This window comes from Thermobia domestica, chromosome 2 (genome assembly GCF_964235325.1).
Source record: "Thermobia domestica chromosome 2, izTheDome1.hap1.1, whole genome shotgun sequence".
NCBI lineage: Eukaryota > Metazoa > Arthropoda > Insecta > Zygentoma > Lepismatidae > Thermobia > Thermobia domestica.
Window position 1 is genome coordinate 317013458 of NC_137455.1, and position 25517 is coordinate 317038974.

General features: G+C 34.0%; 1 protein-coding gene across 1 annotated transcript in view; it reads right to left on the bottom strand.

Annotated features, from left to right (window-relative positions):
* The window catches only part of LOC145679495 (inter-alpha-trypsin inhibitor-like), a 61014-nt gene that overhangs the window by 25942 nt on the left and 9555 nt on the right, over positions 1 to 25517 (bottom strand). Inside the window, exons 2-3 of the mRNA XM_081750074.1 lie at positions 17033 to 17117; positions 10587 to 10745 (exon numbers count right to left, since the gene is read on the bottom strand). Of these exons, the coding sequence (XP_081606200.1) occupies positions 10587 to 10745; positions 17033 to 17117 (244 nt within the window). The remainder of the gene's footprint in view (positions 1 to 10586; positions 10746 to 17032; positions 17118 to 25517) is intronic.

Consider the following 25517-nt stretch of genomic DNA (forward strand, 5'->3'; position numbering starts at 1 on the left):
GATTTCTTCTTAAAGTGAGGCAAAAGCTTTGTATAACGAAGACTTTGATGTTTCTCGCATTCCAGCTTCATCAAACAGGGATAGTGGATAGGAAGCTAGCTCATATTGAAGATATTGTCGAAGGTCCTCCTCTGATTGTTTTGTAATAAAAAGTCTCTGAAAGATAAGCAGTGGATCAATTGAGATCAATTGATCATGGAGTTTGACACTCGAATTAACAGCACAGATTTTTGAGCTGTTTCGACAATGAAAATATCCTCATCATATTTCTGTAACAATATATTTTTCAGTATTTTTGGATCCGGACGAAAGTCTCCTTTGATCCCGTCTATAAGTTCTATTAAATTAAATTGACATTCATCACTGTTTGCCTCCAGGAACTCATATATATATCTTCCATAGCTTCAAATACAGTGGCGTATTTAGAGGGGTGGCTTCCGGGCTTAAGCCCTTCCCCCCGAAATCTTATTTACTATAGAAAAGTAAATGAAATATCTTGCAGAATTTTCACATTTCCAGGTAAAGCCCCTCCCGAAACAAAACCGTAAATACGCCACTGTTCATCTACGTTTGTAACCGGTGGACGATGTTTCTCCTTGCCAGTTCTTGAGGGTCTAGATAATTTTTACATGCACAATTTGTAGTATTTTCCATCTGCTGCAACTAGATCGGGCTTAAACTCGACTCGTTCAATAATTTTACGGGCCAATTCATCATTACGTTTTCTCAAGAATTTTAAGACTGTGTCCTTAACAGTTAAACTTCGCACGTCGTACACAATCTCGCGATCACTTACTTTAGTTTTTTTTCTTTTTGTCTTTTAAAGAATTCTGTTAATTCCTCTGCACACAAGAAGCGACATTTTTTTTGAAGTCAAATGAAACTTCACTAGATCTCAGCGAAGGAGACGGAATTCTGGTTTTAAGCTTGCGCTTAAATGAACTGGCATACCTTTCATTCGTATATCGTTTACGACACGCACCGTGAACGATTAAAGAAGTTAGTCCTTTTAAAAATTGTATCTTCTTATCACCTCTCTTAGAACTATACACTCGAAAACTATTCATCCCTTTCTCTTTCACAACACAAGTAGGACCTTCCGATAAATTTGTTTTGCAAATAAAACACTGCTGTTCTGAAGCCATCATCACACAATTCTTCACTTACAACATATGACTGTGAATTACCGAATAGAAACAGATTCTGGGTTTTTGAAGCGTCTATGCTCCCTTTTGAGGAGTCAGTGTAATGGATACTGCAATTCAACACAATGGAGACTCTTAGAATTATCCAGATGGTTAAGCATCTTCTTCCACAAGATTTTGCACTGAAAGCAAAATAAAATAAAAATTTTGAAAACGTGAGTCTGAAGTGGTAAAAGTACTAAAAACAAATGACATAAATACAATAAATTAACTTTTTGTAGGTACGGAAAAAGAAATGTCAATTTCCTAAGGCTGTTTCATCGAAACTATTAATTCTACGAAAAAATGTATAGGACCTTAATTGTAGCAAATTTTGTGCTCTTTATGTTTGATAATAACTTATTTTGTGCTAGAACGTAAGGGAGCTGAGTTATTTGTAAAAAAAAAAGTATTTTATCATGCTATTTTAGGAAGATTTTGCTTCATTCGCCATTTTACCAAGGTGGCGGCGGAAGCGGAAATCTCACGAGGTTGCAAATTTAGTATGTTATTTAGATCATCCTAATACACACTTTTATCAAGTTTTTAAAACTACCTCACTTAATGCAATCAAAAATTACCTATTGACTGGACTACTGAATTTCCTCGTCTATTAATAAATTACTGGAACATGATTTAACTACATTTAGCGAAACATGTAAAATATGGCATTACCTCTTGTAGGAAAATGTGTTGGCTAATCCAAAAGTAAGTAAACATATTGTAGAATCACACGATAACACTTGGAACCATAAATATTTTTAAACACAATGCTTAATTGAGACACATATGTCTTATAGTATGACAGAATTGACTATTTACGCAGTTATGATTGCACTGTATCAATAACTAAATAAATCTTTGACTTACATCAGAAATATTCAAGCAAACTAAGAGAATGTCTTGAATATTCCTACCACAGGCTTATGTTTAATAAAGCCTTACGTATCCCAGGCTTATGTACCAGCCTTATACAGTAATCCAAGCTTGTGTACATTATGACCTGAATAATTACTGGGTTGTGCGTTTCCTTAAAATTTCAAAAAGAACCATAAAGTGACTCTAGCTCTAAGTAAACTAAATCTATCCGTATTTTAACCACTACATTGTATTCCAAACATTTAAATACAATTCGAGATGGTATCAATAAATCGTTTCACATATAAGCTATCAAACCTAATATTCTTACTATGATTCATGGTTGTATATATTATCTTGTTTCATCCAAAATGCCGCAGTGTTTATGAGGTTCATTTCTGAAGTTAAACCTGTAACAAATAATTTCAATTTTGGTATCCCGTCAATGTTATATTTATTGCATAAACTCTAGTGATGAGCGAAATCAGTGCGATTAAACCTAAACCGAAATAAGTAAAACAGAGATGGAATATAAGAAAAATAAGGTGCCTAACTACATATATATCCGGGAAATTTTGATGTATGAAAAGGATATTTAGAAAACAATCAGACAGTTATTATAATAAAATTGTGTTCCCATAGGATTTTCCAGACCCCAGTTTATCTCCTTACATAATTTAAAATATTGTTGAGATATTTGTCTAGACGGGAAAAAATTTTTGTATCCAATTGTCATGGAAAGATACTGTCTTCTCTTGGCAGCTGTTTCGATGCTGACTTTTTAAACATAGTCTTCATCAGCGTTCTACAGCAATTAATTTATTCACTTAAAAATTTGTTAGTGTCAAGCCAGGGCCATAGGTAGGGTCGTCGTAGTATTTCTATCCAAATTACGACTTGAGTTATTGTGCTGTTTGATTGTATATAATCTCACATTCTCAAGAGAAAGGACAATGTTACGGATTATTTTTTTCTATCGCACAACGTAGTTTGCGTATAATCGCAAAATGCGCATACTTGTTGATTGTTTCAATCATTGAAAGAATTAAACACGCAAAAATATTATGACTAACGAAGAGAATTCAGAATATGACCTCGCAGAAATTTTCGTGACTTGTATAATATTTTGAATACTTTAAAGGAAAACATGTTGGATTTGATAAAGCTACACATGTGTCAAAAATCATAAGACCAGTGAGTGACTTGATGATTAATATTCTATTGCATACTACACACCTCAATACAAAACTAGATTAGATGAAATTGTTAATTCAAGCAGCAATAATCATTGTAAGGTATTACCTCTTAATAACTAAGTTTTTCTTACATCAAATATATTCAAGCAACGAGTATCAGTATCTTGGGTTCTGCTCCGTTCAACGTCAATCTTTATCAAGCTCTTATTCATGGATTTAAGCCTGAGTGCAAGAAAATACGAAACGCCATTCAGGTTCTATGTTAGTATTTAATATTCGTATTCACATATAAGTCTAGTTACATGTAAATTGTTTTGAATGTAGGCTCTGTATGTGCCCCAGTTTATTAAAATATAGTTTTAAGATATTTTAGCAGCTTGGTGCATATACTAACCATCGTGCATATATCATATGAATCATCTTGTGTGTATACTCTTATTGCCTTTCAATATTGTTTGAATTGGATAATGACCTTACAGTAAATACAAAGTTTAATTCTTACCAAATTTCGAACCTGGAATATAATACAAAATGAAAGTAATGTCTTTCATTTAAATATTTGAAATTTAAGAATACTTCACCACACCACTCAAGATACAAAATGTATTCATTTATTATAATACGTAATTGATTGTTAGTAATCAAATAGTAATTTAAGATACGTAAAAAAATAAGAAAAAATTAAGATTTATAGTATTAACTTCCATTTATTTCAATATTTTTCATTTTTTTCATCCAAAACTGTCTAGTCATATCCATCTGTCAACGCATACTCACATGTGTATTTCACTCAGAATAAAAAAAATGTTAAAGTAAATTAGGCAAATAGATTTATAATATCCTGCATGATTCCAAACAATAAGGACAATGATCAGGTAGTGATTCTTGAGACCTACATAGGACGAAAAACGAACTTAGGTGTAGAAATGCTTCCTCAGGCATAAGATCAGCCAAGATATAACCAAATCGTTACAGTTTAATTAACTCCTTAATTTTTTAAATCCTTGTCTAGGTCCGATTATTTTCAGACGCACTGTATAATATTGGAAAGTGTAACTACTGTTTACTATATACATTTTCTCGAACCTAAATATAAAATCCACCTAATATATCGATTGAAATGCATGAAGTAAGCCTTGACAACAATGAACATTCAATGCTTCGAAAGGAAGTCAGAAGTGTTAGGAACGGGCAGCTCCATGTTTTTCGTCAATGTATATTTCACGTTTTCTTCATTTATAAGTGTGAAATAAAACACTGAGAAAACTAAATACATGGAAGTGCGTCGGGACCGTAATACGGCAAATTGTGGAGGCGTTAAAATATTAAATAATGCTTTTGATAAAGTGGATACTTTCAAATATTTAAGATCAATATTAACAGACGAAAATCATATTCACGAAGAAATTAAATGTCGACTAAAAGCAGGGAATTCGTGTTACTATTCGGTTCAAAATCTCTTGTCGTCGCGAATTCTGTCGAGGAATTTGAAGCGTAAAATATATAAAACGATAATCATGCCTGTTGTTCTGTATGGTTGTGAAACATGTTCGCTTACTCTGAGGGAAGAACATAGACTGAAAGTATTTGAGAACAGGATCCTGAGAAGAATATTCGGACCCAAGAGGAACGAGAATGGGGAATGGCGGAAGCTTCATAACGAGGAACTACATAGTTTATACGGTTTACCCAACATTGTTAGGGTCGTCAAGTCTAGGAGGCTTAGGTGGGCAGGTCATGTAGCTAGAATGGAAGAAAGTAGAAACGCTTTCAAAGTCTTGACTGGTAGACCCATAGGAAAACGACCATTAGGAAGACCTAGGCGCAGATGGGAGGACAATATTAAGATGGATCTCGCAGAGATAGGAATACAAAGTAGAAACTGGATGCAATTAGCTAAGGATAGAAGTCAGTGGAGAGCTTTTGTGAACGCGGCACTGAACCTCCGGGTTCCATAGGCCATAGAGTTAGTTAGTTAGTTAGAAATAAAACACTGCAGCATACGTTTTCTCTAGTACGAGAAACAGTGCTGCTGACGATCCTTAACGCTTCCGACTTCGCATCAAAGGATTCTGTATTCAATAATATCAAGGGTTATCGTTTGTCTACTTTGGACCAATCATAAAGTCAAAGCATATCTCAAAATTCGGTTGATGGCATGTCTGGGATTTTCACCCTACATGAAATATTCTGTACACCCATTGAGCACTAATGAAATATGCATTTTTGGATTGCGTATACGTGACTTCTCTTACGCTGATAAGGACCACAATCCACAATTTTTCGAATTCGAAATAAGGCTTCCTGAAATTTGTTCTTTTCGCAATTTTGGACAGTCGTAGCTCTGAAACTTTTCAGCACAGGTCCATATGAACTTTTTCTCATATTTTGGCGTAAGGAATCACCTATTACAGTTTCTCGGTAAATTTCATTCACGCCCTGGATATTATATATATATATATATATATATATATATATATATATATATATATATATATATATATATATATATATATATATATGAAGTGTCAATAAGGATTTAAATTTTTTAATCAGAGAAACCGAGACTACAGATCTGACCGTCGGTCGCGGTTACTGTTGGTCTTGGGATCGCAACTAACCCTCCTGGTACTAAATTGTCTCTTCAGAATATTTGGAGATGTCTTGCACGATGACAACGTCATCCATGACTAACCCGGCGACGACTCCAGCTGTTCAAAATAGTGCTTTGGTTACGTTCAATCATTTTTCGTTTTATCTGGGGTATGGGCTCGAAAGTTTCATTTCGAGACGTAGAAGATTGCCAACTTTTGACGGGAATACTACTAATGGTTTACCCCGTATTTTCCTACGGAGACTACAGAAATGCCTTGGAATGTATAAGCGGTTGATCTATCAACTGTCCTACTCGAATACGAACATTTTAGAGATGTATCCAGGATTTCTTAATGAACAATACTTGATGGATCCTTACTTAATATAAAAAGAGAGAAATTGTGTGTTCCGATACTTCCTCCCCTAAGAATATACAGAATTGTAAGTTCTTGATTATTATTATTAAAAATTAACACACAACATTCAAAATCTAAAGATTTTCGATTGCACTCCTGAAACGAAAGAAGAATTATTTTTAAAAAATGTCCTAAATATATGGTTGTTGTACAGAGGTTGTTCAGTCTACATTTGGCCAATTTCGACTTACATAAAAATTTAGAAGAATCCATAACGCCAGGTTCGTAAGTGCTCGATGTGTTTCCCTTGGTTCCCAACAATAACCCGACGGCGTAATTTCCACTGTAATAGGCTTCTCTGAAGAACTGGAAGGGGAATCTTGTCCCATTCAATTTGAACAGCTTTCCGAAGTCCTTCCACAGTTATCACACGCCGTTTTCCCAATGCTCGCTTCAGTAATCCAAATCCACAATAGTCCAGAGGACTTATATCTAAAGATTTAACAGGTACCTCATTGAAAGGTATCGCCTGTATACCACTTGCCTTCTCCCTGTAGAATGCGAGGGAAATCGTGAGGTATGTGATGAGGCCTTGTCCATGTAAATGCGCACTAGATTGGCATCATTTCCGTACATTGTTGGAATCTCATGCTTATAGATCCGCCGCATGATCTGCTCCTAAAAATACTGCGAATTTATTTTGCAGTTCTTCGTCACCCTACGAATCTTCAGTTTACGTCGGTAACAGTAGCCAGTAACGCCCACACGATGACGGTTTGCCGCAGTCGGAAAGGTAAAGCCATGCTTCATCGAGCGTTACGACGTACATCCACCTTTGTTTTGCCAGATGCCGTTCATACAGCTTCTGGGCGTTACACTTTCGTTCCTTTTGGTGGGTATCCGTGAGAAAATGGACGCGAGATTTCATGACTTTTTTCAGCTTGAGTTGATGGTGTAACGTCCGGCTCACAGTCCCCAAAGACACGTCAAGACGATTAGCCATACACCCTTGTGTTGGCGGATTTTCTTGCATTGCCATTTTGCGAAGTTTCCTCTGCATGGTGGAGGTGGTCTTGGTGCATTCCCGCTTCCTAGGCAACTTCGTTGGTGATCCAAATGGTGGAGCTTCGTTGCCCTTGTACTTTTAATAATATTTTATTCCACTTAAACTGATGTTGCAACCATTCTTCTTGCACTGTTTTCTAATGACAGAACACTAAAGTGGGCGTCATAAAGAGCCGAAACATAGCCTTCGCAAAACCGGCTTAGTTTGGGCGGCATTTTGATCACAGAGCTGAAACTCACACAACTGAAAATAAATTTAACACAACACTCATAACAATGGTCCTGTTTTGTGCGTTATTGTCGTCCGCGCGGAAAAACAACTCCGTTCCCAGTAAGCCACTGCACAACACTGCAGGACGCAACGGCCAGGTCGGGTGAGTCCATTCTGCCGAAGGAACGAAATCGGCCAAACGTAGATTGAATAGCCTCTGTGGTATTAACAGTGAATGTATGAGTGAGTGAATGAATGAATATGCATGCTTAACATTCACATGTAAATGCATATTAAATGAGTTCTTAGCAAACTTTTTTTTATGCTAACAAAATTTAGTTAATGAGCAGGGTGAAAGAATGTGCAAGAATGTGCAAAAAGAGCAATAACGTGAGAATAAAATATTCAATAGGAGTCAAATAAAAGTGAATTTGGATTATTTTTATCCGTATATTCAATTAATGCCAAATTAGCTGCGTTTCAGGGGCGGCGCAACATTGACCACGACGTAAACTGGAGAATTAATTAGTTACATTATCAAACCTTGAACATCAAAGATAAATAACATCAAATGTAACACTTCAACGAGTAAGAAATATAGTACCCCGCTTAAGTTAGAGGAATACTATTAGAATTCGATGATAATGGTGATGTAGTGTTCTGCTTGAATGCAGGTCGCTGACCCGAAGGTTCCTAGGGTAAAGTAAACCCATGGTGGTTTGCCATTGACTACCATAGGATGATGATGACTAAGTGGATAAATAAGTATGTCGTATTTAAAAATTTAATCAATATTACAACCACTAGAAAAGTCTCAACTTGGAAATTGGATTGACTTTCTGACTAAAGAAGAATTAACCATTGCTTGCGGATACATATTAATTTCTTTCGACTATTCCTACACGCAAGGGCTCTATACGTATATATTAAAATTTCCATGAAATTATCGGAAATTTCATGTTCTTCATTTCTACAAACAAGCTAATTTTTAAGTTTGTAGAGGTTATTGAAGTCTTTGCAAATACCTACCCACTGATAACTTCACTCAAAACTTGTGGATACAAAGGTGAAAATCTTACAATATGGATCAAAAGTGAATTCAATGCATTATATGAATCTTCAAAATCCCAGCTTACAGAAGATATTATATTGTATATTTCTAATGTTTTACTAAGAAAGGTGTAGCCAATTTTTTTTATATATTTTATGTTTCTTCTCCCTACAATGTGGTAATAAGATTTCAAAAACTCAATGTTTCACTTTGTTCTGAGAAATTTTGTAGAATTTCCCTTTTTCTCCTTTTAGGAAAATGTAATTTTCTCAATTTTTACACAATAACAACAACTAATTAAATATCTTTTCAAGGTGGTATGGTTCATATCTCAACTGTGTTTACTATATGTATTATGGTCAGTTAAAATGAATGCTAAATTTTCTCGAAAACTTTGGCATTGCAAATAGGCTACCCAACATGCCGGCCATAGTGACCAAACCCGACGCGGAATTTTTTGGACTTTCTATGAGTTACTGAATGGGGTATTATGATCACTTTAGAAAAGGTTTTGGATTTTCTTGTTTCTTCTCCCTACAATGTTGCAATAAAAATCTCAAAACTCAATTTTTCACTTCTGTTCTGAGAATTTTTTTAGAGTTTTCCTTTTTTTCCCTTTCGGAAAAGTGTTAACTTCTTCAACTTTTACACAATAAGAACTACTAATTAATTATCTTTTTTTAACGAGATATGGTTTATGTCTCTACTGTGCTCACAACCTGTATTATAGTCAGTTAAAGTGTATGCTATGGTTTTCACGAAAACTTTGGCATTGGAAAAAGGCTACCAAATATGCCGGCTATAGTGACGAAACCTGAGATTGGATTTTTTTTTTTTTTTTTTGGAATTCCTCTGAGGTACTAAATAGAGTATCATGATCATTTTAGAAAAGGTCTTGGCTTTTTTTCCTTTTTTGTTTTTGAATGTCCGGGTTTTGCCTTTTTCTGGTCTAATTGCACTGAACTATTAAGTCGATAACTCAATTTCGGCCAAAAAGTTACAAATTACATGTCTTCTAAATGGCCTTCGGACGAAAATGGAAACAAAAATGTTAATTGGTAAAAAAAATTCAATGGTTCATAATTCAGAAATCTGAACACATCACAGAAGGGTTTCAGAAAGAGAAACATGAGGACAAAGAAGTTAGTAAGAGTGGTTAATTATGTGTATATTCAATTTGATATTTAATCATTGATATTTAATATGATGTGTGGATACACTTGATAGGTTGATGTAACCTTGTGATGTTCAGAAGCAGATTCTTTCTAAATTTTCGAATTCCTGAACATGTTTTAGTGAAAGATAGACGCACCACAAGTAAAATTAGACTTAATTGTATATACTTTTATTGTAGTTTTGAATACATGCAAAGCACAAATATTGTATTCTGAAGGTATTATGTTTGAGCGTTGAAGCGTTCAGTGTATAAGAGAATAAAGTAAACTTTTGGCTATTTTAAACGTTTTTCCACCAAAAAATCACTGTCTAAAATTCCATTCAGAGCTTAAAAGATTGATGTCCCGATACTTTAAATACATCTCATAACGTAAGAAACAGTGTTAACTTTTCCATGTACTTCAGTGTATCGTGCAAATTTTCTCTCTCCTTCTAACAACTATGATAATTGATTCGCTGGTCCTGTGAAAGACTCCTATTTCCACTCCGACTTAGTGAAAAAGAACATGAGTATGAAGATGATTAGTGTATAGAAATAAGAACTAATTATGCCATCTTCCGGCTAAGATGGATCCCCTGCTAATGATTGAAGAACAGAAACAGTCATATCGAATACCTAAGTGACAAACAAAATGAAGGAAACACATTTAAAGCATCTCCTTTTACAGGAAAGACTAATTCAAAAGATACAGAAGAGTATAATGCTAAATAAGGTTAGAATAGAGAAACTGATATTCCAGATTAAAGACAGAAATAAACACAAATTCTAATGACCTATTCTTTACTAGATTCTTGACCAGATTATGAATGCAGAAAAGAATAATGATAATATGGTAATATTGTAACTATATCTGTACGCAATTCAATGTTACATATGTGAACTTAATCACTTACCGCACACACGTACACATTCCTCTTTTGTAAGGAAATTGTTGGCGTTCCCTTCGCATCCACCATATGTAAACTTTCGGCAGATTCTATTATCAAAGTCATAGAAAAATCTTCTAGTATTGCCATAACATGGACCTGAATCACGTTCTAATCGGCATATCTCTGAAGAATAAATAAATATTATAATTAAATATAGTACATTAATGAAGGCATACATACCAATACATATCTCGTAAAGTCATCAGATTAGTGTCTTTGTTTCACATACATTCAGTGTAATTAATTAGCAAATTTCTTCAAATTAAGGACGTTTGAACTTTTAAATATAAGAATCATTTGGAAGGCTGTATACTTGTTATAGAGTCCCGGAAGAAATATACTGCTTTAAACACCAAAGGAAAATAAAACAATTATGTCCAATCCTCGATTAATTGCCAATATTCAGCGTGGAACTTCGCCATAAGGGCCATTGTGTAGTAGGGTGGATCGAAAAAATCAAAATTTGTCCAATTAAATAGCACTAGGTGTCAAGAGTTGTGAATTGACTAGTACAACATTCGTATTTTTTTTCATATTTTTTGTAATTCATCTTTATTCCCTGCAAGGGCCTCGAAAGTTTGCATTTTAGCCAATATTTGAATTTTTTGAAAATATTGAATTTCTTTTAAAGGTTCCCAATGAAGTAGAACTAGATGTCAAAAGTTTTGTATTGCCTAGTGTAACATTCGTGAATTTTTTCATAAGTTTCTACTTCATTTTCATTCCCTGGAAAGGCTTTATCATTTTGCAATTTTTATGAAAATTTGAATTTTTTTAAAATATTGATTTATTTTAGAGTTGCCAAATAAAAACGAACGAACTGACAATGTTGCAAATTACTAGATTGACTACACCATTCGTGATTTTTAAAATAATTTGCATTTTCATTCCCCTCAAGGGTATGAAATTTTGCAGTTATTATGGTATATTCTAAGGCACACTCTACAGCAATTAGATGGTCCAACAGTTGGTCCTCAAAAATTCTCGGAACTATAAGAAAAGGTTTAACCAAGTGTGAGGATTTACCAATCGTTCATTTTCAAGCAAATGAAGGAAATTTCCCGTCCATGGAAGAAAAAGACGTCAGAAACCGTAGCACAGACCAAAGATATATGTTAGATATTTGCAAAGCAATCAATGCTGGTAAGTGTTCACCAACTTTTCCATTTAAAAAAGTCCTAAAAAATTATCCCATGCAAGATGGATCACTACTACTAACGTAGTACTTAGAGTGCACTTAAGCACTACTGACCCATCTTCGAACTTGAAGGAGCTCGTTACAATCATCATGAAATTGTATGCTCTGATGTAATTTTACATTAAGTGTAACCCTGCTATCAAGGATGCTCCTGTGAACTTATATCGCTTTTTCGCGGTATTTAAGCAATGAACTGAAGCTCATTGTAGATAGGACAATTCAGTCAGTAGCTTCTTTGCCATTCGGATAATTTACTGGTATCTATGCTCCCCCATGATCGAAAGCATATTCGAAAACTAGTTATGCGTAAAATCCTTGTCGCAAAGTCAAAAGGTCAAACCAAACACCTGTACGCAAGTTCAGTTTTCCAGCAATACACTTTATTGCTCATGATTACATGGACCTAATCAACTGGCAGGAACGCGAAGTAACTGAAACATTTATCGGTAGAGGATCTACAGAAATTTGTAACAGGAGGTTTATCTTTCCTTCTGCCTGTTTTCCGCTTGCCTTGTCATACCGAAGCAGTCGGGAGGTGCATTAAAAGTGTTACCGAAGCTTCGTCTCAAGTGTGTGGTGTCTTAGCTCGAGGTCGATTTATCAGAGCAAGACTTTTGGATGTGCCAATTGTGCCCACATTCGAAACCCAACGAGTTAAAGAGATAATTTCCGAAAGTAGGGTGGATGGGATGGGCGGAAATCTATATGCAGCCATGTCTTCGTGCTAAGTTCTGGGTATTTCTGGGAATCAGCAAAGAGATGCATACCAAAAATAATTTCAATGCAAAATTATTAAATTTACATAATGTATCTTAATATGATGCTCAATGTTTTTTTTTTTTTTAGATATTACTGTGAAACTGCACATTAAAACTTGTTGGAGGTAACGAAGATGAGGGGAAAATATTTTAAAAAATCATCGAAATTATGATAGTCACGCACAAGGCTTTGTCACTATCAAGAATGAATTTTGAGATTTAGTGATTAAATTCCAAAATTTTAAAGCCTCTGCAAGTAATATGATAAAGCTCGAAAATCATTTCAAAATCATAGGTGTTACGGTAGCGAACACAAATCTTTCTTAAGTGTGAAGTGATTTGGCAGATTTTAAAACTTTTTTCAATATTTTAAGTGGAATTTCAAAATTTACAATAAAAACTGCAAACTTTCAGGCTCTTGCTGGGAATGAAGATGCAAATTATTTTAAAAATCATAAATGGTGTAGTCAATCTAGTAATTATGCAACTTTTGTCACCTAGTTCGATTTCATTGAAGACCTTTTTAAAAAGTTCAATATTTCTTTTAAAAATTCAAATTTTAATAAAAATTGAAAAAGTGTAAGAACCTTGTGGAGAATGAAAATGAAGTAAAAAAATTATGAAAACATTCACGAATGTTATACTAGTCAATACACAACTTTTGACACCTAGTGCTATTTAATTGGGCAACTTTTGATTTTTTCTATCCACCATATTGTGTAGGGTTTCAAAGATTTTAAATTTCTTCAGAAACAAATGAATACTTTTGTCGAACTTAGAATTCCATTTTTGAGTAAGATGTCAAAGCTTTTACTCAAAGATATATAAACCAGAATAATTCACAAGCCCTCTATTACATACCTGAGAAAACTGCACTTTAATCTAAAATATTTCTGAAAGTCTATGATGCTGTCCCTATCCACATTCAGGAATGTTCCTATAGGATTTCTTTGTGAAAACTAAAGTCAATTTGTGAATATTTAAATTCATTCCTCAACAGAACTACATAATTTACATAGGAAAATAATCTAAGCTTTTACACACAAACATACCACTGTTTCCTCGTCTACTTTATTTTATAAAGAGTTGTTTTAAGTAATGAATTGTAATTCTAGCAACATATTTTAGGGGAAACTCTCCATAACATACTCTAACATTTCGAGAACTGAAAACAGTTTTATATACCACTGAAACGCATAGTAGCTAGGAAGAAACACTTGAACAATATTTGTCAGCAGTAGCTACATCCACTTCAAGTAACTTAACCTCAAAGTAAAGGAGTTATAGCTTTTAGGTTAACTTTATTTGATATAGACAAAATACCCGTCAATTTGGGTTACCATTGATTTCCAACCCTTCCACTTTAAATAATACTCCAGGTTTTGCTATGCATTAGAAAACCCGAATAAATGATCTCTGAGTGTCTTTTTCCTACTATGGTAAATGTAACACATTTCCAGTTGTTTGCCTTCAGCTGATGAAGTACAGTAATCGCTTTTTATACTGAATAAAAACTATAAAAGTAATAAAGTAAATATTTTTTTAAAAAAAGTCCGAACTACTGTTTTTAGATTGCTCCTTTCTTGTAATGGGATAGATAAGGTCTATTTGTCATTTGTCCTAGTCTTAGTTTATAAGGTTTATATATAAGGTTTATGATGGGTTTCTGACCCCACACCTATTTTCCTTTTCTGTCTTTTATCGTTTTAATTCTCCATTACCGTTCCTTCTGTCAATTTTAATTATTTATTTTTCACAAGCTCCCATCTTGCTACACTTGCTACATAGTTAGTGGTCTTGCCTTGAGTGAGACCAAATTTGATTCCCTCAGGGAGCACATATGGTTTGAATCCTATGTTAAACTGTAGGTCCACGTGTCGTATAACCTAGCTTCTAAAAAGGGAACCTAACTTCAATTCAATCAACCCATATGTTTAACCTACTCTCTTTGAAAGTATTGGCCTTATTCTGATTCTACGATGAGGGCTTATCTTCAGAATTGGTATTTATAATGTTACATGGATCACGCTCCGATGTTATTGTGATGTATCTGCACGAAACTTTCCCTTTTATCATGTTAAAATAATCACTCATTAAATAAAAGAACTTTAGCTGAGGGGTAATGATCATTCTATCTTAGAAGATCCTACGTGATTGGAACTAAATGTCAACATTCGAAAGCAAATGTGGAAAAGATATATATATATGGATGCCTGTCTTACTATTCATTGAAAGAGAAAAAGCTGAAACTAAGTGTACAAATGCTAATAAAGAACTATTCACTTTCTATGTAGATAGCATTAGGTGTTTAAAAGTTAATTGTATGTTAAGAGTCATTGAGAAACTAATAGAGAATCTTCTCAAATTCGAAGTGCACAACCTTCTGAACGTCGATCGTCCAGTAACTACATGTTGTGGCTTACATAACTCACCTAACACGTAAGAAAAAATGAAAAAGTAATAATTACCCAAAATGTTCTGAGATAGCCGGATCAAAACAAGTAAATAACTTATCTGTTTTCAATCCAGTTCTTGATTGTTCTTTTTTGTTTGGCTAAGTTTCCGAAACTGGTAAAGGTTCGATATAATGGATTCTAAAAGTGCAACAATACATTTCCATCATTATTTGCTGTTTAAAGTGTCAGTTATTATGGTACAGCAGCACATCATGTGATACTAGTCGTACTTACATGGGTCATTTGTAGCAATAAAAACTCGTATTGTGAAATCTTATACAGCGGCCAAGTTTTATTCCGTTAACCGTAATGGTAATCACTCTGTTTGATCTATGGACCAGTGCCCTTCCCATACGATAAAGCAACGAAAGATCGCATGGTTTTTGCATAATATCCACTAGTGATATGATTCATTATTCCAAAGAAAGTGTTTCAACCCGCCACTCTTTCTGCTTACCGATATTCACCAGTTTATGATAATCTGATTGAAGTAGGCAACAGTGATTAGACACTCACATTCTGAACCAAAGCTTCTCAATTCGTTCCATCTTCCACAACATGACCCACTTACCTCCTTGTTCTAGTGCGTGATTAACTCAACTTTATTATCATTTTCCATGGTTTTGCTCTTATAAAACTCTAAATCATATATTTAATTATCTTAACATCTCGTCTTCGTTACAGAAAATTAAAACTTCCTCCAACTCACAAGTCCCCTTTAATTCCACCGTAATCGCATACGGTATGAGGCGAAGTAATGGATAATGGAAAGATAGTATGTGCCTTAGGAGACATGATTGTCCGAAATCTTTCAAATCTAATGCTTCTTCATCGGAAAATTAACGGTACCAGCAGTCACTTGAATTAATTTAAATAGCGTAACACTGGCTTGTGTCTGGGAGTTTCACCTTTATTCGTTATTAATTTTCAAATAACACGTTTTATTTTACCTCGTTTTCGAAGTACTATGAGATAATAACTGTAAATTTCGCATTTTTGACGACGCACGCATTCACTTATTCGGCTCACACCATTGGAAGTTATGGAAAATGTATCGCCGTAGCCACCCCTTACAACACTTCACACCTCGTGATAGGCTGTCCAGTAACGAAATTGTTCCAATTATTGAATTATTTCTTTCCAAAATGATGATTTCTTTGAGTTCTGTGGCACCTTCTAGTTTGCAATACTTGCCTAGCCTGAAATCCGAAGCTCAATATTCATTTTCAATGAAAACTCATTCACCATATAGTAGCATTACAAGAAAACATAATCAATTCAAATGGGAACCAAAATGCATTTTCTAATGATAAACAGAAAGAATAATTTACTTATTATTTGAATGCGAGATTTTTATATTACATGTAGAATAATTTTCACACTGTATGATTGAGGTGAGAAATATTTTTAATTCATTTCATGATATTAAGTAAGAAATGCATTGTCAGTAACTGGTAAGTTTGGAAGATGAAACGTATCATATACTAGTTACTACATAAGACCTTTTCAAATTTTGAGCTATATAACGTTCAAAGATTATATTGCTCAATGTATTGTTATAGCATATTAAGTATAATTCCAAGCATAATAATCACTGTATTGAATTTAGAATAGAAAATAAATCGTAAGCAAAATTGATCAAATGTTGCAGTGTTTGCCAGATTTATGGCCCTAGTATGGAGGAAGGAAATGAATGGAAATAAAAGTGAAGATTTTTCGCATGATTTTATTAGTCGCGCATTAAATGAAACTTTCATATTGTAAATAAATCACCGTTTGTCCGGTGATATTCCATCGGATGAGTAATAATCATAAACATCTCTTGGAAGAGTGAACTCGATTTTCGTGAATTATGGTTTTATCTAAATGTCTACCCTTTCCTGATATCCCATCGGACTTGTAAAGGAACATTTAGAACAGCATAATAAATGTAGACAAATAAGCTAATATTTTTGTACTTTAGACTCAATATTTTTTTTATATTAGCAAATTGCTTACCAGAACGATCTGACAAACATACTGACATTCGATACGTAATATGGAGAATGACACTGCTTTGAAATAGTCGTATGTATTGCGTCATCTGAAACAAAACCCGAAATATTAGTTAGGACAAGATGAACATTCTTTAGATTTTAAGTAATTCCAGTTCAATGCCAAATCATCTAATGAATTAAAATTATTCTCAATACCAAGAGAAAATTTTCAAAATTTAAAGAGGTAATTGATGTGAGAATTTTGTAAATATTGTAACATTTTTAAAATAATTAGTCATTAACTATAATTCTTTCAAATAATGCAATACTTATAGGTTTAACCCTACTCATTTCTATAGTTACCTCGAATCCTGAAATCAAAAACTCTTCAATCGTTCGGATGAATTTCGATCAATGAATAATAAGGTTCTTGGTTTAGTTGAATTCATAAAAAGCCAAGAATCTTTTAAGTCTTATGCAGCGTAATACTTATCAGGAATAATCATTCGTGTAGAAATCAGAGTTAGTGACTATAATTAGTAAACTCTTTTTTATATAGAAGAACAGACGTATACAATGGTTGATGATTATAATCTTATCGCTCTTGGTTGTCACCAAAAACAAAAAAACAAAACTTTCTGCAGTGCATATCTGTGTTTTCATCTGAATGAGGCATCCTGAGATTTAAATAAGACTTTAATAATTAAAATGAAATGAAATCTTTAATTTTTACGTCCCACTATTATGTTTGTTAGAATAAAGGAGACGGTGATGTTGAGAAATGAATGAAATCGTGGAGTGAAGAAAGTAGGAAGAAATGGGAGAACCCCGTGAAAACCTATTCACATCGATGTTTTCCACCACAAAGTTCCCTTGGAGCGAGCTGGGATCGAAGCAAAGACCCCATTGACTAGAGGTGAACACTACCACTGAGCCACCGCGGTCCCTAAAACTAATAACGGTACTATGCTATTAACTCAAACGCATATAATCAAAAAGAGAGCTAATAATAAGTTTTAGAGTCACTGGACACATGGTTGTTAAAACGTATGATTTGAAACATGTTACAGACGTAGATTGATGTTAGTTAAACTCTTGTAAAGATCAAATAGTTACTTTCAATGTTATGTCGTGTTATTTTAATAATGTACTAGCTGAACCTGCGCTCTTTACCCAGCGCATCATTCCTATATGAGCATGAATCTCTTTGTTATTCCTTACATCTGTACATGTCCCTTTGCAGTAGTGTTGGGCAAACCAATTCACCTCTGAGATCGCTCACTAAATTGAATCGATTCATTTGAACGACTCAGTGACTCACTTATATTTTTACAGCGGGGAAAGGGGGTAGTTAAAAACTAAAATTGTATTATCAGCCTAAATGCATAACATAAAATAAATTTAAAAGGTATAACTCCAAGTTTAGATTACAAGCATACTGCTATTAACAAATTTAACTTTAAGAAATTAGAGGAAGTTACACTTTTAGACTAATGTAAATTATAATTAACAGATGTAATACACAAAAATGCAATTCAGATACAAAATACACATGGAAATTAGACTAAATAAAATTACTATTAATAAACGTGAAAATACATCAAATGCAAAAAATCTATATGCAAATTACAGCTTAAATGAATCAAAATACGCAATGCAGACTATTACAACTTTAGACTCAATGCTATAGCAATACAATTTTAGAATTACTGCAAAAGTGTTGTAACTTTAAATTCAATACCAAAAATATTATTATTTTATTACAACATGGTTCAAAACTATTTTTTTTTCCTAAAAATGTTGGCCACCACATGCCCCTTAGAATACACATTTTAATCAAACTAACAAGTTCCCCGTGGCTAAGAGGTTAGCGTACGCGCCTTGGGCGTGGGAGACGCGGCGTTCGATTCCCGGGAGCTCATCTGGTTCGGGTTCTACGTTTATATGTAGGTCCACGTCTCATATAGGCTCGCTGCTGAAATAAAATGAGATATTTTAGTTTAATGACAAACGATTAAGCCCTGCAGGTTAAGAAAGACGATGATTAAAGCAACTAAATGATGATGGAAGAATTGGTGGAATGAGAAAGTGGGAGGAAACGGAGTACTTGAGAAAACCCACAGACATGATATCGGCCACGAACTTACTTGGCCGAGGATCGAACCAGGGACCCCACGCACCAGGGATAAGCGCATTACCACTGAGCTACAGTGCCTCGCTACTGAAAAGAACGCTAAACTCAAAACCAAATCAAATCAGGTCCGTAGCCAGCCCAAAAATGTAGTGGGGCCCGGTGGATTCTAGGGAGGACGATCCAACCATATTATATAGGTCATTTGCAAGCCTACCGGGAAAATTTTAGGTGAGACAGAAAAATTTAGAAGTGGCCCGGCCCCTTGTGGATACGGACCTGAATCAAATTAAAGTAACATGATAAAAACTGAATTCTAAGTAGGTGTTAATAACTATATCAAAAAAATAATTTTAAACGGTTTAACTGTTTTCCGTTGACGTGATTACAACATTCCTGTCATTTTATATAATAGACGTATTGTGTCACTAACATAACATTGCGGTTTAAGAACTGTTTTAAGTGCAGAAAACCTTAACAGGGGCACCAGTCCCACCCATCCCAACCGTGTGTGCTTCCATAAAATTCAGTTATGTTGTAGGTACAACTTACGGGAAATACGTTTTGACTTTTTTACATCACAGTTTTAAGAATTTCCATATAGGCCTATATTACAAAAGTATCTTAAAATACCCTTAGGTAGACCTTCGTTATTTAAGCTAAAATTACCTTTTGCAACGAAAATAATGAACTAAAACAGTCAGGATCAATTCTCTCCTAATATAAAATATATTTAAAATTTACTGTAATTATTACGAGTTTATTTGAATTACATATGCTCATTTTAACATACCATTTCCCTAGCGAATTGTATAACACATACTTTTGTTTAAAACTAACAGTTACACAATATTGATGTACGAACAAACACAGAGTGACTAATCAGTTTTTATCTCTACTACTTGTGAGTTCTCAACTGAATATTCAATTGTCTATGTGCGATTGCAAGAGCGGTTCCAGAGAAAAGGAAAGAACCGGCTCTTTCGGGATTTTACGTACTTGACCTACTCCCACATTCTGCAGATTCGATATTATCTGATGGTTAAAAATTTACGCTTTATATGTAAAATATCAATGTAAGTCCAACTGCCACATCAAAATTCTAATCATTTACATTGTTGATACTCTTTTTAATTTGTTCATACCAGAGGTACAAATACACTAAGGTAACGCACATTGCCGAACTCGACTGAAGAGGCGCTCGCCATAGCGAGAACCAGCGAAACTACCCCTCCAAAACAGCGACTGACTGAACCAACGAACAAGATTAAACAGCAAGAGGGCGGTTCGCGACTGAACGACGTATAAGATTCATGTTCTCCAAACATTGCCACTCCTAAAGAATCGTCTCTTCCAGAGAACAGTGGTTCAGAAAGAACCATGACTCCTGAAGAACCATGACTCCCGAAGAATTATGATTCCGGAAGAACCACGACTACCAAAGAACAACGACTCTCGAAGAGTAACGACCCTCGAAGAATAGTTGTTCATTCCTAGTGAACAACGACTCACTCACTCATCCAAAAGAGTTAGTCAGAAGAGTCGGCTCACTCGCGAGCGATACATCACTACTTTGCAGACACAAGTGAAAGAAGTCTTGCTAAAAATCGCCAAGAGATACCGTAAAGGGGAGATTTTTTCTATTACTTTTTTCAATATCTCGTGCCGTTTGCAAGATTTGAGCCTACTTCCGGGTAAAGTTTTTAATTCATGTATGATCTGTGTTTTCTTTCTTCTTGCATGTAGTATATAATAAGCAAATACATAAACTAAGTAACTCTATGGCCTATGGAATCCGGAGGTTCAATGCCGCGTTTACAAAAGCTCTCCACTGACTTTTATCCTTAGCCAATTGGATCCAGTTTCTACTTTGTATTCCTATTTCTGCGAGGTCCATCTTAATATTGTCCTCCTATCTGCGACTACGTCTTCCTAATTTTCGTTTTCCGGCTGGTCTTCCAGTTAAGATGTTGAAAGCGTTCGTTCTTTCTTCCTTCCTGTCTACATGACCTGCCCACCTGAGCCTCCTAGATTTGATAACCCTAACAATGTTGAATAAACCGTATAAATTATGTAGTTCCTCGTTATGAAGATTCCGCCATTCCCTGTTCTATTTTCTCTTGGATCCGAATATTCGTCTCAGAATCTTGTTCTCAAATACTTTTAATCTATGTTCTTCGTTCCGAGTAAGAGACCATATTTCTCAATCATACAGAAAACAGACATGATTATCGCTTTATACATTTTAAAATAAGCTAATACATTACATATACAATCAATTATAGTGTCAGTGATATATGGTGTTTATTGGGCAAAACACTCTAAACAATAAAGATTCAACTTCGACTGGAGAAATGGTTATCCTTCGTTTTTCACAAACACCTGAGAGATATGCAGTCCCTATATACAATCATATGGTGTTTGAATGGATAATAGGTAGGATATGATGCTTTAGTATTTGTTTTAATTCAACACTTCCAGTTTAAAAATGTAATAAATAAATAATGGCCATGTCTTTTTAATATTGAGTTAAAACTAGACAATCTACGCAAAATTTGCAATCGATCAGTGAAAACATCATCTTTCTAGAGCCTGTAATTTCTGAGATCTCACTGTCGAAAGGATTTGCAACAAACATATAAACGTCCACAAGCGTATAGTATAAAAACTCCAGAGATGGCAGCACAATTCATTAGCATTTATTTCGGAGAAGGCTTATTAAAATGCAAAGGCTTTGAACAATAATTTAAAAGAATAAACTTTGTAAAAAAAAAAAGATCTCTTTAAGTAATTTATTTAAAGTACACCTTTTAAAGAAATATTTGTCTATGTAATAAACGTAAAATCACAAATAACCGTAAGTCAAATGTTTGACAGCTAAGTTATAGGTTGGAGCTCAGTCGCTCTTATTTGCTATTTTAGCATTTTAATACATAGATAATTAAAGCATGTAGGAAAGTGAAATTCACATGACAAAAATCTAGGGTAATATTAAAATTCGAAATGGAGAAAGATAACACAATAACAATAATATGATTGCAAGTATCACAGTGAGTCATACATCGACAAGGATATTATTCACGAACATCTTTACTCATAGGAAAACAGGTATTCTCTTTGTTACTTCTTGATATGAATCCATCTCATATTCTGTCATTAGCTGTTTCACAGAAATACGAGTATATATGAGAACATATTATGAAACAATAACTCTGAGTACATGGGCGTCTATTGGGTTAAGAACAAATGCAGTTCTTAACTTCCAATATTTTCCATATTCCAGTTATTTCTTGTCATTTCATATTTGTAATTCACTGAGGATTACAAACTCTGTTCTTTGATTCGTTGCGCTAATCTCAATGACACGAATGCGACTGCTTTGAATCGGAAAGATAATGGAAAATGCTGCTCCTGTAAAATAGGTTCAAGAATTTTAGTGAACGATTTGTTACAAGAATGAAACATAGTGAGTTTTGTATAGATTATTTAAATGATTCATGAACATTATTACTATGTATGTGATGAACTATATTGATAGTTGAAGAAAACTGAATACTTTGCAGAATGTCCTAAATCTCGAAAACAGAAAGCAATGAATAAATGTTGAATGTTCATGTGCTTACGACCAAACAATCTCATCTTGCCCTGCATACTGAGTTTGTCCTTTTCTTCTCAGTGTGGTTCGCCTTCGAATTCAAACACTAGTTGTACTACGAAAGAACCAAATTCCCAACATAATTCCCTTTCTTGATTGAATACAATCAACAAATAACGAAACATAATACAATAAAATGATCCCATACATAAACGAAAAGGAACCAACTTGCTGATGGAACGTTTATAAGTCTCAGGTTTTGTTCAGATACTTGTCATTCTTGTAGACTATGTCGAATACTCCCAGCTGCCGTGATAAAGAAGGAAGGTTAACACCTTTTACTAAAACTATAGTATTTGGTTGCAAGTTTTTTTTTATATTTTCTTCCACTTGTTCCGTTGTTGCAATCCAGGAAAATAATCTGTAGAGCAACGTTTCAATATTAACCGTAGATTCTGTTGGATGTATTGCCCCTTTGAAAGATAAATCTTCTTAACACCTTTGGAATCTGATTTAGATAAATTCATCAACGGTGAGCCATTAAAAAAGGACTATGACTAAGATAGCTAGCGTCAGTAGGTCACTAGACAAAATAGTGATAACTCTGGAATTAAGATATGCTTTTATATGGGTTAATAAAGTACTCAATTCTTCATATGTGAGTGCAGTATTACTAACTAATAGCGTTAGCTGATATCTTATTGAATACGTGGTACTTTCGTGAATACCATCAAAATGTGGGTGCATTGGAGGAATAAAATAAAAATCTATAGTTTCTAATGCAGTAAACTCACTAATAGAATATTGCAACATTTCTGAAATGAATAACGTGCACAATGAATTCAATTCATGATTTACTACTACAAATTGGATCCACTATCACTGCCAATGTGTGAATACTTTAATCTTAGTGGTATTAATCCTTTAAGTACTGCTATGATTACTGATACGGTTAGATTAGATACTAATTCAAAATGAAATTTCGTTAACATAGAAAACGACTCATTTTCATTTTAATTACTATTCTATTTGCATATTGGCATCTAGCTTTGGCAGAAATGTGATAGTATTACCTCATCTAACAGAGTTTCTAAGTTCATAGTCATAACCATATTCAAACTAATATAAACCTTATTAACGAATTCTATTCCTTTGTCCTTTATTTATTAACAGAATTAATCTTCATCCGGTCCTGTATATATGTGACTGCTATCCAACTTTAATTTTCATAAAAATCAATAATTACATTAAAGGCTACATCATTATTCTTCTCAGTCACTGCCAACGACTCTATTAACTTCTACGCTTCTCGTTTCAAAGCTTATCTGAAGAAAAGAATATTTTGTGTCGCTTGCAACCCGTTATCGCTGTGGACCTTAATCTTAAACTATCCACGAAATTGAGCCAATTTTGATATCATTGAGTAGTGTCAAAGGTATGCTAGGGGGTCTAGTTTGACTGACAACATTCGCATTAGTCTCTTTACTCTTTGCTCGCTTTTGTTCATAAGGATTGTAAATTAAGCTTTGTATTTAAGAATATACACTAAAATACATAGTTTCAAATTCAGATTCTTTTGCGATTCATCCTCCTTTTCAATGTAACTCTCAACATTCTCAAACTTATTGCACACTTACATTAAATGTCTTAAGCACACATACAGTTCTACTATAATACGTGTTTAGCAAATTCCTGCGTACAGTTTTGCATATGAATGATGTTGTCTTTTATAACTATCTTTGTTTAAGCAATTCATTATTCCTCCTATCATACAGTGTAAAACGCGTTTGATAAACAAAAGAAGTTATGAAATAAAAGTATAATACGTATACAACAAAAATTATAACAATAGAACTGCTGTTGCACTCAATGAGAAAAAACATCGTTCATTGCTAATGCCCATTAACTAAAATCCTGTATAAATCCTATGTATTGCAATGTTACTCCCTATATAAATGACGAACTTTTAAGTCTCCTCCACGGAATGCGATCCGTTACGTCATGTCTATTTTTGTTTATCCTTAAGCTTTCCTACGCTACTCGACACTTCAATCCATTAATAATGAAAACCGTTTTGTTCCTTCATCCACTCTTCCAAATAACTACTTCAATCACGTTCATGAAGAAACACAGTTATTAATTAGTTGAATACACTTCTGAGTTTAATTTCATTGTAATTATCATCTGCAAAACATCCAGGAAACAGAGGACCAATACATGTCACTACAATGAGCTCTATGCCAAAGAGTTGAAAAATTATAACTATACCTATAAAACGATCTGTGTTGAACACATTAACTATACTGACACTGAAACAAAACTAAATGTTGTACAGTATGCCCTAAATCTCAATAATAATAATAATAATAATAATAATAATAATAATAATAATAATAATAATAATAATAATAATAATAATAATAATAACAATCGAACAAGTGTTGAATGTTTATGTTTGTATTAAACTACTATTAAACTACACTGTCTTCGTTCTCTTCTCAGTATTGTAAACCACCAATTGCAAACACTAGTTACACAACTAAAGAAGCTAATTCATAACAATGTTAACAGTGACGAAGTTGGTATTTTATGTGTGTATTTATTTTTTGGTACTAGCATTTCTCGAACTATGTTACAACGCACCTTCAATGTCTCAATGGTTAGGAAGTCAGACAGATACTGCCTAACATCAGTTAGCTCTAGAGCGACTTTTGCATCGTTGTTGGAACCAAAAGATTTGTAATGGTTCCCAAATAGCCTTTCCTACCTCATGGAGTTACA